Source organism: Salvelinus alpinus, chromosome 12 (genome assembly GCF_045679555.1).
Source record: "Salvelinus alpinus chromosome 12, SLU_Salpinus.1, whole genome shotgun sequence".
In the NCBI taxonomy this organism is placed as follows: domain Eukaryota; kingdom Metazoa; phylum Chordata; class Actinopteri; order Salmoniformes; family Salmonidae; genus Salvelinus; species Salvelinus alpinus.
This window is the reverse complement of record NC_092097.1, coordinates 21,706,045-21,718,072: the sequence shown is the minus strand read 5'-3', so window position 1 is coordinate 21,718,072 and position 12,028 is coordinate 21,706,045. Positions and strand designations below refer to the sequence as shown.

Genomic DNA, 12,028 nt, shown 5'->3' with positions numbered 1-12,028 from the left:
AACAGTGCTTTCTGCAAGGTCTTTCTTACTGCTTTCTATTCATACCTGCTGATTAAAAAAGCAAAATATATATATATATATCTGATAGGACAGGTGCACCAGTGGATATGTTGACAGTATCATTGTTTCTTTGTGTTTCTGTAGACCTTGGCTCCTGCGGTGGACTGGATGCCCTACCTCACAGATGTGTTTGCTCCTGTACCCCTCAATGACTCAGAGCCTGTGGTGGTGTACGCCAAGGACTACCTCCAGAAGGTCTCTGACCTCATTGCCAGCACTAACAAGAGGTTAAAACCACTTTCTAGCCCTGCCTTCCACTCATTATTCATATTTGGATGGTGATGGACAGCACTATGTAATTAAGGTAACCATTGGGATGATATGGTTTATGTAAGATTTCATATCGGTCCAGCAGTGATATTATATGAGCAGCACAGGTGACATTATAAAACATTATGCAAACTGAAGTGGCAAGAAAAAGTATGTGAACTCTTTGGAATTACCTGGATTTCTGCATAAATTGGTCATATAATTTGACCTGATCTTCAAGTCACAACAATAGACACACATAGTGTGCTTAAACTAATAACATACAAATTATTTAATTTTTCTTGACCATATTGAATACATCATTTAAACATTCACAGTGTAGGTGTCAGAGTCTAGGTGATGTGGGTAAGGCGGAGTCAGGCGCAGGACACAGAGATGAGTAATAATAGTAACTACTCAAAAATAATCTTCCAACAAGGAGAACGAAAATCCAGAATCACATAAACGAGACAACTGACAACAATAAACACGCACAAAACCATGATGGCTCCAGAGGGTTAAATAGGGAAATAATAAAACGTAATGGGAACCGGGTTGTACTATACAGACAAAACAAATGGAAAAAGAAATGTAGATCGGTGGAGGCTAGAAAGCCGGTGACGTCGACCGCTGAACGCCGCCTGAACAAGGAGAGGCACCAACTTCGGCGGAAGTTGTGACAGGACCTCCCCTTGACGCACGGCTCCAGCAGCGCGCCGACCCCGGCCTCGGGGACGACCTGGAGGACGAGGCGCAGGACGATCCAGGTGGAGACGGTGAAATTCCTGCAGTAAGGAAGGGTCCAGGATGTCCTCCACCGGCACCCAGCATCTCTCCTCCGGACCGTACCCCTCCCACTCCACGAGGTACTGAATGCCCAGCGCCCGACGCCTTGAGTCCATAATGGCTCGCACAGTATACGCCGGGGCCCCCTCGATGTCCAGAGGGGGTGGAGGAACCTCCCGCACCTCAGACTGCTGGAGCGGACCAGCCACCACCGGCCTGAGGAGAGACACATGGAACGAGGGGTTAATACGGTAATCAGGAGGGAGCTGTAACCTATAACAAACCTCGTTCAGTCTCCTCAGGACTTTAAATGGCCCCACATTACCGCGGACCCAGCTTCCGGCAGGGCAGGCGAAGGGGTAGGTTTCGGGTCGAGAGCCAGACCCGATGCACCGGGCCTCACTGCGGTGGCGGTCGGCGCTCGCCTTCTGCCGCCTGATGGCCCATTGCAGGCGCACATGGGCAGCATCACATGTTTCTTCCGAGCGCCGAAACCATTCGTCCACCGCAGGTGCCTCGATCTGGCTCTGATGGAACGGTGCCAGGACCGGCTGATAACCTAGTACACATTGAAAAGAAGATAGGTTAGTGGCGGAGGGAGTTTTGGGCCATCTCTGCCCAGGGGATGAAAGCCGCCCACTCCCCCGGCCGGTCCTGGCAATAGGACCGCAGAAACCTACCCACATCCTGGTTAACTCTCCTCCTGCCTGTTACTCTCGGGGTGAAACCCTGAGGTGAGGCTGACCGAGACCCCCAGGCATTCCATAAACGCCCTCCAGACCCTAGACGTGAACTGGGGACCCCGATCAGAAACTATATCCTCAGGCACCCCGTAGTGCCGGAAGACGTGGGTGAACAGGGCCTCCGCAGTCTGTAGAGCCGTAGGGAGACCGGGCAAAGGAAGGAGACGGCAGGACTTAGAGAACCGATCCACAACAACCAGGATCGTGGTGTTTCCCTGTGACGGAGGAAGATCTGTCACGAAATCCACCGATTGGAAAGGGTAGGGGTTGTAATTTCCCTCTGGGCAGGTGTCTAGGTGCCTTGCACTGGGCGCATACCGAGCAGGAGGAAACATAAACCCTCACGTCCTTAGCTAAAGTGGGCCACCAGTACTTCCCACTAAGACAGCGCACTGTCCGACCGATGCCAGGATGACCAGAGGAGGGTGACGTGTGAGCCCAACAGATCAAACGATCGCGGACTTCAGACGGAACGTACAGACGCCTAACTGGACACTGGTTGGGAGTGGGCTCTGTACGTAACGCCCGCTCGATGTCCGCATCCACCTCCCATACCACCGGTGCCACCAGGCAAGAAGCCGGAAGTATAGGAGTGGGATCCGTGGACCGCTCCTCTGTGTCATACATCCGGGACAGTGCGTCTGTCTTAGCGTTCTGGGAACCTGGTTTGTAGGAAAGGGTGAAAACAAAACGGGTGAAAAACATGGCCCACCTTGCCTGTCTCCTCGCCGCCCGGATGTACTCCAGATTGCGGTGGTCAGTCCAAATGAGGAAAGGGTGTTTAGCCCCCTCAAGCCAATGCCTCCACGCCTTCAGAGCCTTGACAACAGCCAACACCTTCCGATCACCCACATCATAGTTTCGCTCTGCCGGGCTGGGCTTTTTAGAAAAAAAAGCACAGGGGCGGAGCTTTGGTGGCGTACCCGAGCGCTGAGACAGCACAGCTCCTATCCCAGCCTCGGACGCGTCCACCTCTACTATAAATGCCAAAGAGGGATCAGGATGAGCCAGCACGGGAGCCGAGGTAAACAGAGCCTTCAGGTGACCAAAAGCTCCTTTAGCAAAGAGGTAATGGGAGCCGCTACCTGACCAAAGCCCCTGATAAATCTCCGGTAGTAGTTGGCAAACCCTAAAAACCGCTGCAAGTCCTTTACCGTGGTTGGAGTCGGCCAATTACGCATGGCTGAAATGCGGTCCTTCTCCATCTCCACCGCTGTCGCGGACAGGCGGTACCCTAGGAAGGAGACGGACTGTTGGAAGAACAGATATTTCTCAGCCTTGACGTACAGGTCATGCTCCAACAGTCGACCAAGCACCTTGCGCACCAGGGACACATACTCGGCGCGTGTAGCGGAGTATATTAGAATGTCATCTATATACACCACTACACTACAGGTCCCTGAAAATCTTGTCTACAAAGGATTGAAAGACTGATGGAGCATTCATCAACCCGTACGGCATGACAAGGTACTCATAGTGCCCAGAGGTGGTACTAAATGCCGTCTTCCACTCATCCCCCTCCCGGATACGCACCAGGTTGTAAGCGCTCCTGAGATCCAATTTTGTGAAGAAGCGCGCCCCGTGCAATGACTCTGTAACACTGGCTATGAGAGGTAGCAGGTAACTGTACTTCACTGTGATCTGATTTATACCTCGATAGTCAATACACGGGTGTAAACCTCCATCCTTCTTCTTCACAAAAAAAAAACTGCAGGTGAAGTGGAAGGCTGAATCTATCCCTGTCCCAGAGATTCGGAGACATATGTTTCCATAGCCGCCGTCTCCTCCTGTGACAAAGGATACACGTGACTCCTGCTGCGTCTACCATGAGATTTATTGCACAATCCCCCCGTCGATGGGGTGGTAATTGAGTTGCCTTCTTTTTACAGAAGGCGAGAGCCAAATCGGCATATTCAGGGGGGATGTGCATGGTGGAGACCTGGTTTGGACTCTCCACCGTAGTTGCACCTATGGAAACACCTACACACCTCCCTGAACACTGACGTTACCATCCCTTGAGAGCCCCCTGTTTTCACGAAATAGTGGGGTCATGATCGGCCAACCAGGGACGCCCCAACACCACAGGAAACGCAGGTGAATCGATCAGAAAGAGACTAATTCTCTACCTTATGATCCCCCTGCGTTATCATACAGAGTGGAGCTGTGACCTCCCTGATCAGTCCCGACCCTAAAGGACGACTATCTAAGGCATGTACAGGGAAGGGCACATCAACAGGAACAATAGGGATCCCTAATCTAATTGCAAATGAACGATCAATAAAGTTCCCAGCTGCACCTGAATCTACTTGCGCCTTATGCTGGGAATGCGGGGAAAACTCAGGAAATTCTATACATACACACATGTGCGAAACAGGAAGCTCTGGGTGAGTCAGGTGCCTACTCACCTGGGATGATCCACCAGTGCCCTGCCTGCTGCCTCGACTCCCTGGAGAACCTCCCCAGCACCGACCAGCAGTCGTGACAGTAGGTTGGAAAAAGTATGTGAACCCCTAGGCTAATGACTTCTCCAAAAGCTAATTGGAGTCAGGAGTCAGCTAACCTGGAGTCTAATCAATGAGACGCGATTGGAGATGTTGGTTAGAGCTGCCTTGCCCTATAAAAAACACTCACAAAATTTGAGTTTGCTATTCACAAGAAGAATTGTCTGATGTGAACCATGCCTTGAACAAAAGAGATCTCAGAAGACCTAAGATTAAGAATTGTTGTCTTGCATAAAGCTGGAAAGGGTTACAAAAGTATCTATAAAAGCCTTAATGTCCATCAGTCCACGGTAAGACAAATTGTCTATAAATAGAGAAAGTTCAGGACTGTTGCTTCTCTCCCTAGGAGTGGCCGTCCTGCAAAGATGACTGCAAGAGCACAAGAGCACATGCTCAATGAGGTTAAGGAGAATCCTAGTGTCAGCTAAAGACTTACATAAATCTCTGGAACATGCTAACAACTTTGTTGACGAGTCTACGACATGTAAACACTAAACAAGAATGGTGTTTATTGGAGGACACCACGGAGAAGCCACTTCTGTCCAAAAAAAACATTGCTGCATGTCTGAAGTTTGCAAAAGTGCACCTGGATGTTCCACAGCGCTACTGGCAAAATATTCTGTGGACAGATGAAACTACAGTTAAATTGTTTGGAAGGAACACACATCACTATGTGTGGAGAAAAAAAGGCACACCAACATCAAAACCTCATCCCAACTGTAAAGTATGGTGGAGGGAGCATCATGGTTTCGGGCTTCTTTGCTGCCTCAGGGCCTGGACAGTTTGCTATCATCGACGGAAAAATGTATTCCCAAGTTTATCAAGACATTTTGCAGGATAATGTAAGGCTATCTGTCCTCCAATTGAAGCTCAACAGAAGTTGGGTGATGCAGCAGGACAACAACCCAAAACACAGAAGTAAATCAACAACAGAATGGCTTCAACAGAAGAAAATATGCCTATTGGAGTGGCCCAGTCAGAGTCCTGACCTCAAGAGAGCAGTTCACACTAGATATCCCAAGAATATTGCTGAACTAAAACAGTTTTGTAAAGAGGAATGGTCCAAAATTCCTCCTGACCATTGTGCAGGTCTGATCCGCAACTACAGAAAACGTTTTGTTGAGGTTATTGCTGCCAGAGGAGGGTCAACCAGTTATTAAATCCAAGGGTTCACATACTTTTCCCACCCTGCACTGTGAGTGTTTACACAGTGTGTTCAATAAAGACATGAAACGTATAATTGTTTGTGTGTTATTAGTTTAAGCAGACTGTTTGTCTATTATTGTGACCTAGATGAAGATCAGATCAAATTTTATGACCAATTTATGCAGATATCCAGGTATTTCCAAAGGGTTCACATACTTTTTCTTGCCACTGTACATATATAATATTTTGCTTCCTTTCCTGAAATGTTAATGTGATGAATGATGTAATGAATGAATATACTCCTACCTGTGCAGCGTCCTGAACAACTACATGATCATGAAGGTGCTGAGGAAGATGGTGTCCATCCTGGACCAAAAGTTCCAGGATGCTGAGCAGCGCTTCTTTGAAGTCATGTACGGAACCAAGAAGGTGAGAGAGAGAGATGGAGATAATGTCAGTGCTTTAAGCTGGCAGGGAAATAGGCAACAGACCTCAGATAAGAGTACTCAAGGGGACTGGCTTTTCCTGCTGCTACAGTCAGCAGAGTTAAGCTATATTTGCTTATAGCACAGATAAAAATAAATGAGTGGCTGAAACTATGTGTATAAAGTACACTGTAAACGGAAATTTGCATAGATAAAACGTAATAAGATGTGCACTTGTCAGTAGCGAACTTAATTAAACAAGAAGCTGATAAGAAAATACTTTAGTAGCTGAGTCACTGTCATCACTAGACACACATTAAATTGACCGGACAGCTTTTTCCCTTAGCTGTCTGCTGCTAACAGCTATCGGCTGTGTTGTGTTGTGCTGTGGGGGTTCCAGCTATCCAAACCCTTATCTGAGCTAGATCCTGTTCCCCTGGCCTTGATTTCCGTTGGGGTCACACTGTTAAAACATACCAAGTGCTTTCTCGTCCTGTGTGTGCGTGTTTGCAAGTGTGTGTGCACAATTCCTGGGACCATCCACACTACACTATTAGCTCCCCTCCCTTTCTACCTCTATCACTCCCTCTGTCATTATTTCCCCTGTATCTCCTCCTATCTGTTTCTTGCTCACCCGTTTCCACTCTGTTGGCCTCTTCCTTTCCCCCTGGCTGCATAGTCTCAGTTTGGATTCTAGTATCTCCAGTAGGAAAGGGGAAGTTGGGGGGCGAGAGGAGTGTCCTGTCATTGCCAATCTCTGAGAATCTCACTAAAACAACAGTCAGCCCTTTTAGAGGGCAATGTGCTGTCTCCCTACACACTCTGATAAAGGCCTGGCTTCGCCTTGAGGTAAAGGATTCCAAGGAAAGATTGTTTGCTTCATATGCAAAACCAACACTACTACTTCATGCTTGAGGGGCATTATAAAATCTAATACAGTTAAAGACTGATGCTGTGTTAGGATCATGCAATGTTTTCAAGTATTTGCATAGACTTTGTGTAGTCTGAGAGACAGTGCTATCTTGTGTGTTTAGGTGATGTCAGTGTTTTTGTGTGTAGGTGGTGTCATGTTTTCTGGTGGTGTGGTGTCATAGTTCTCATGTGTTCAGTGTGATGTTTCAGAGCTGCACCCCACGCTGGAAGCTGTGCGTCAGCGACACGGACAGTGCCCTCGGCTTTGCTCTCGGGGCCCTGTTTGTCAAAGCCACCTTCGACGAGGACAGCAAGGCCATTGTAAGTGTTTCAAGGTATCACCCACTCACGCACTACCTCCACTGTGAGCTGCCCCTGGGTGAGATTCTGACATGCCTTTCCTTTTCCCTGTCTGTCAGGCAGAAGATATGGTCTCTGAGATCAAATGGGCATTTGAGGATAGTCTGAAGTATGTGGGCTGGATGGACCAGGAGACCAAAAAGGCAGCCAAAGAGAAGGTGGGCGAGACGAGTTGCTTTGAATAACTGCCAGAAATATGTTTTCCACTGTTAGGGTGAGGGAATTGTCATTACACTGACTGCAAACTATGGAAATGTTTCTTGCCTCGTAATTAACATGGTATGGTATGCTGTGTCTGTTACAGCTATAGCATTTCAATTGTATTCCATAAGAGATTGCCCGGCAGGACACATAAAGCATTGTCCACAAAAAAGAAAAAAAGAACACCCAGCACTGACTTTGCTGATAGCTACTTTTATCAAGGAAAAGTGTACTTACTATGACTGTGATATGTGGTTGTCTCACCTAGCTATCTTAAGATGGATGCACTAACTGTAAGTTGCTCTGGATAAGAGTGTCTGCTAAATGACTCAAATGTAAATGTAATAGTCCTTTTTGCTATAATGGTCATGTTTAGCGTAAGGCTCGTGAAACTAACTCTGCAGTGCCATCTGGTGTTAGCATCTGTCTCAATTCACCTCATCTTCTCTGTTATAGGCTGATGCCATTTACAACATGGTTGGATATCCAAAATTCATCATGGACCCCAAGGAGCTTGACAAAGTGTTCAATGATGTAGGTAAATATGCAATTAAAATAAATATGCATACTTCTGTTTTATGAAGTTGTCCATGTCATATCATATGTTGATAAAAAAAGACACAACTCTTTGTTGTCTTACTGTAAGACCCTGGTTTTGAGAAGGGTTGTCAATCTTGTTAGATATTGCTGCACTGTCGGAACTAGAAGCACAAGCATTTTGCTACACTCGCAATAACATCTGCTAACCATGTGTATGTGACCAATAAAAATGTATTTGATCTTACAGTATCTCCTGTTTGCATTGCTTGTGTGTAAACCTCTTTCTCTCTCTAACCTGATTCCTCTCTCTTTCTCAGTTTGAGGTGGTGTCTGACCTGTATTTCCAAAATGTCATGCAGTACTACAACTTCTCTGCCAGAGTGACTGCGGACCAGCTGAGGAAAATCCCCAACAGAGACCAGTGAGTGTCTATAACCCGGCCCTCACCCTCCTGTTGCTGGCCTCTCCAGAGAGGAGGTCAAATGCTCTGACAGGGACAAATTCCCATTCTGACTCTAAGGAATACTGCTGGCATCCAGAAATGTTCCCCGGGAACCAATATCCCTCAGCTGTACTGATCCCTTTCTCTCACTACATAGCCGAGTAGCTCAGGCTTCTCATTCTTTCACACTGATCTGAAGTCAACAGCCTAGCGAAGGGGATAGGGGAGAGTCAAATACTGTTTTTTACCACCCTGATCTCAGACTTTTGTGCTCAGTTGGTGTTATATCCCATGTCTTGCATACACAGGTGGAGCATGACCCCTCCTACAGTGAATGCATACTACAATCCCACCAAGAATGAGATGGTGCTCCCAGCAGGAATCCTTCAAGCTCCTTTTTACAGCCGCTCTTGGCCAAAGTAGGTCCCTCTTCCCTCTTCAGCCTATACAGTTCCCTAATACGTCCCCATTTCAGGCACAAATACAGGTACACCACATGTGCGCGCCATACTTGCATCAATTGTATACAGTATGTGTGTCTCTTTGAGTGTCTTCACATAGCCAAGAATTTAATTGCAAGTTATAAAATGCTTTTATTTACTTGAAAGGATTTTGAATCTATTTCCAGGGCCCTGAACTTTGGTGGGATTGGTGTAGTTATGGGACATGAGTTGACACACGCTTTTGATGACCAAGGTAAGATCTTTAATTTTCAAAGAAGTTGTATTGTCTTAACTCTTATTACTTTATATGGGAAATAAGAAGTTTTGCTACAAACTAAAATACAATAAAATAAAATAAATAAAGGCTGTATGGCAGGGCAGGGGAGACACTTTGATCACAGGGCGAGCTGACCCCTGCAAATTCACCAGAATCTCGACTGCATAATCTTGTCTGCCCTCTCTCTTTAAAAAAAAAGAACGAAAAAATATTATAGGCTGTTGTAAACATCCCACCAAAAAACATCCCACCGAACGTGACACATTACGATATTAAACGAAGCATCCAGTTCTACAGCATATTTTTCTTTATGTTAAAGGGAGAGAGTACGACAAGGATGGGAACCTCCGCTCCTGGTGGAAAAACTCGTCTGTGGAGGCCTTTAAGAAGCAGACCCAGTGTATGGTGGAGCAGTACAGTAACTACAGCATCAACAAAGAACCCCTCAATGGAAAACACACCCTGGGAGAGAACATAGCTGACAATGGTGGACTGAAGGCTGCCTACAAGGTGTGTATGATAGAGAGGTGTTGTTAGGGTGGGATAGAAGAAAGTAGACTTGACAATATGAAGAGCAAGAGCAATTCAAGTTATACACACACATACTGTAAATGTGCAGACATTTCGGAATCATCAATATGAGATGCAGTATTTGGAAGGTCAGAACTATGACACACGTTACATGTTTTCTTGTTCACTTGATTGGGTCATTGTGGGTCGTGTCTTTACTCTGTGGTGGAAAAAAACGGGGTTGCCTACATCACAGCAAAGCCTGGAAATGCAACAGGTGGCTTGGAGAGGCTTGGTCAGCCTCAGAGTGAGCTCTCAAACATTCTTTCCGTCAAATGAAAGTCATAGGTTATGGAGCAGATGAGCCAACCACATGGCAGAAATGGGGAACTGCATGAGCGCTGTCTGTTAGTGGGGACTGAGGAGGAAATAAAGCTGAGGGCGAGCAGAAAGAGTCTCTTCAGTTTTTTTTTTCTCATACTGTTCTCGATGGCGAGAGGAGGATAATGCATGCTGTCTGTAATATGACCCTTGTCTGCTTTGAAGGCTTATATGAACTGGATTGCAAAGAATGGAGAGGAGGCCACCCTGCCCGCCCTGGGGATGACCAATCATCAATTATTTTTTGTTGGATTTGCCCAGGTTTGTGCCACTTAAAGTATATCCATGTCTGTGGCAAATGTAGTAATGCATTCTCTAGCATGCCTACCTTCAACGGTGTTATGTATTAATTATAATTACCTATTACATTGATAATGTAAATTAAGGACTTTTCACTCTGAAATCCTTAATATGTGTGTCTGTGCTTCCTGCTATATGTAGGTATGGTGCTCAGTTCGGACTCCGGAAAGCTCGCATGAGGGCGTCATCACAGATCCACACAGTCCATCAAGATTTCGAGTTATTGGCACCATCTCCAATTCCCATGAGTTCTCTGAGCACTTTGGCTGCAAGGCAGATTCCCCCATGAACCCTAAACACAAGTGTGAGCTTTGGTGATGCTTTGCTACCCATTTGTCGGTATGGCAGGTGGCAAAATGGGCATTGGGGATTTGGAGCAAATTAGAGGCAAAGTCTCTAAGGAAGGAGAGCATTGGTCTTGATACCACTAAAAATCCAGCTGTTTTACCCACTCTGCCCTTCTCAGGGTCATTATGAGGGCTGGAGGTTGAGCCAGCCACAACTCTCTTCATAAAGACAATTTGTTTTAGAAAGCTGCCTATTTCCCCCCAATTAAACTCTATGAAAATGTGCCTTTATGTTTATATAAAGGAGGAACAATTTTAACACTGGAAACCGAAGAAATGGTTATAAAAAAGGGAAAACTAATGGAACTTCTCTCAATCAGGTTTTATGTAGAGTTGTCATATGCCTTATTTTTCAACAGGAAGGGATATTTATTTTCTGTCTTTCTTTTTCACTGTTACAATTTGTATCTGATCAATCCACCTCTATATGTTGTCTTCACTTATTGTATATTTTTAGACTGCAAAAGAATGACGAGTTGCAATTACTGGATTTGGACTGAAACAATATAATCCGGAGGAAACCGTCAATCACATCTAGAATACAAGTCAAGTAGATTGTATCAGTCATATTTTATTATTGCCCATGATTGATCCGATTCAATAAGCTATGTGTATGTCATTTCTGCATCAACAAACCTAACACAACATCATCATTTGTGTAAAGTCTGATTGCTTAATGTCTCCAGTTTATACAGTAGTGATGTTGTAAAGAAGTGATCCTCCGAATTGCTGAATGCCTGATATGATAAGGGACATATTATTTGAATAGTTTTCAATCAGAGAATTCCTGAAACTTGTGAAGGATGTATTGACCATCGAACAAGTCACATAACAAAGAGTTTTCCCATTCTGGAGCTGCTCATGCATGACAGGGCTTGTATGTGTCATAAAACTATTTTTCTAATCTAATAAAAATATTGTCACCATTCTTTTGTATGCCCATCTTTTTCTATGGCTCGTCTGATGCTTGAAAGGGACTTTTTATAGTTTTTGATCCCAAAACAAATAAAAACTATCCATATATCAAAGCAAAAATAATTCAGTCTTTTTACCTACAAAAAAAAGTATGTCAATTGATGGTTATTAACGACAGATGTCGCTGCACACAAACAATGCAGTACTGAGTACAGTACAATCCACTACAAAGTTTTGACTTCTCGGTCTTTGCCTGTAAATACACCATTATAATTATGTGTACATATTACAGTACCTGAACCTGATTACATTTGTATACATTATTGAGCGGTTCTTGAGAACGACCCCATAAATATAGCATGGGGCGGCAGGTAGCCTAGTTGTTAGAGCGTTGTAACCAGTAACCGAAAGGTTGCTGGATCGAATCCCCGGTCTGGTAAGGTAAAAATCTGTCGATCTGCTCCTGAACCCACTGTTCCCCGGTAGGCCG

The 12,028-nt window shown here is 45.5% G+C and overlaps 1 protein-coding gene across 4 annotated transcripts in view; it reads left to right on the top strand.

Annotated features, from left to right (window-relative positions):
• Positions 1 to 11,549, top strand: part of ece1 (endothelin converting enzyme 1) — a 28,528-nt gene extending 16,979 nt beyond the window's left edge. For all 4 annotated transcript variants that reach the window (XM_071335370.1, XM_071335369.1, XM_071335371.1 and 1 more), the window contains 11 exons: positions 145 to 287; positions 5,800 to 5,914; positions 7,033 to 7,143; positions 7,242 to 7,340; positions 7,840 to 7,917; positions 8,241 to 8,344; positions 8,674 to 8,784; positions 8,994 to 9,061; positions 9,405 to 9,595; positions 10,142 to 10,237; positions 10,418 to 11,549. In XM_071335370.1, coding sequence (XP_071191471.1) covers positions 145 to 287; positions 5,800 to 5,914; positions 7,033 to 7,143; positions 7,242 to 7,340; positions 7,840 to 7,917; positions 8,241 to 8,344; positions 8,674 to 8,784; positions 8,994 to 9,061; positions 9,405 to 9,595; positions 10,142 to 10,237; positions 10,418 to 10,594 — 1,293 coding nt within the window. In that variant the 3' untranslated portion in view covers positions 10,595 to 11,549. The remainder of the gene's footprint in view (positions 1 to 144; positions 288 to 5,799; positions 5,915 to 7,032; positions 7,144 to 7,241; positions 7,341 to 7,839; positions 7,918 to 8,240; positions 8,345 to 8,673; positions 8,785 to 8,993; positions 9,062 to 9,404; positions 9,596 to 10,141; positions 10,238 to 10,417) is intronic.
• The last annotated feature ends 479 nt before the right edge of the window (positions 11,550 to 12,028 follow it).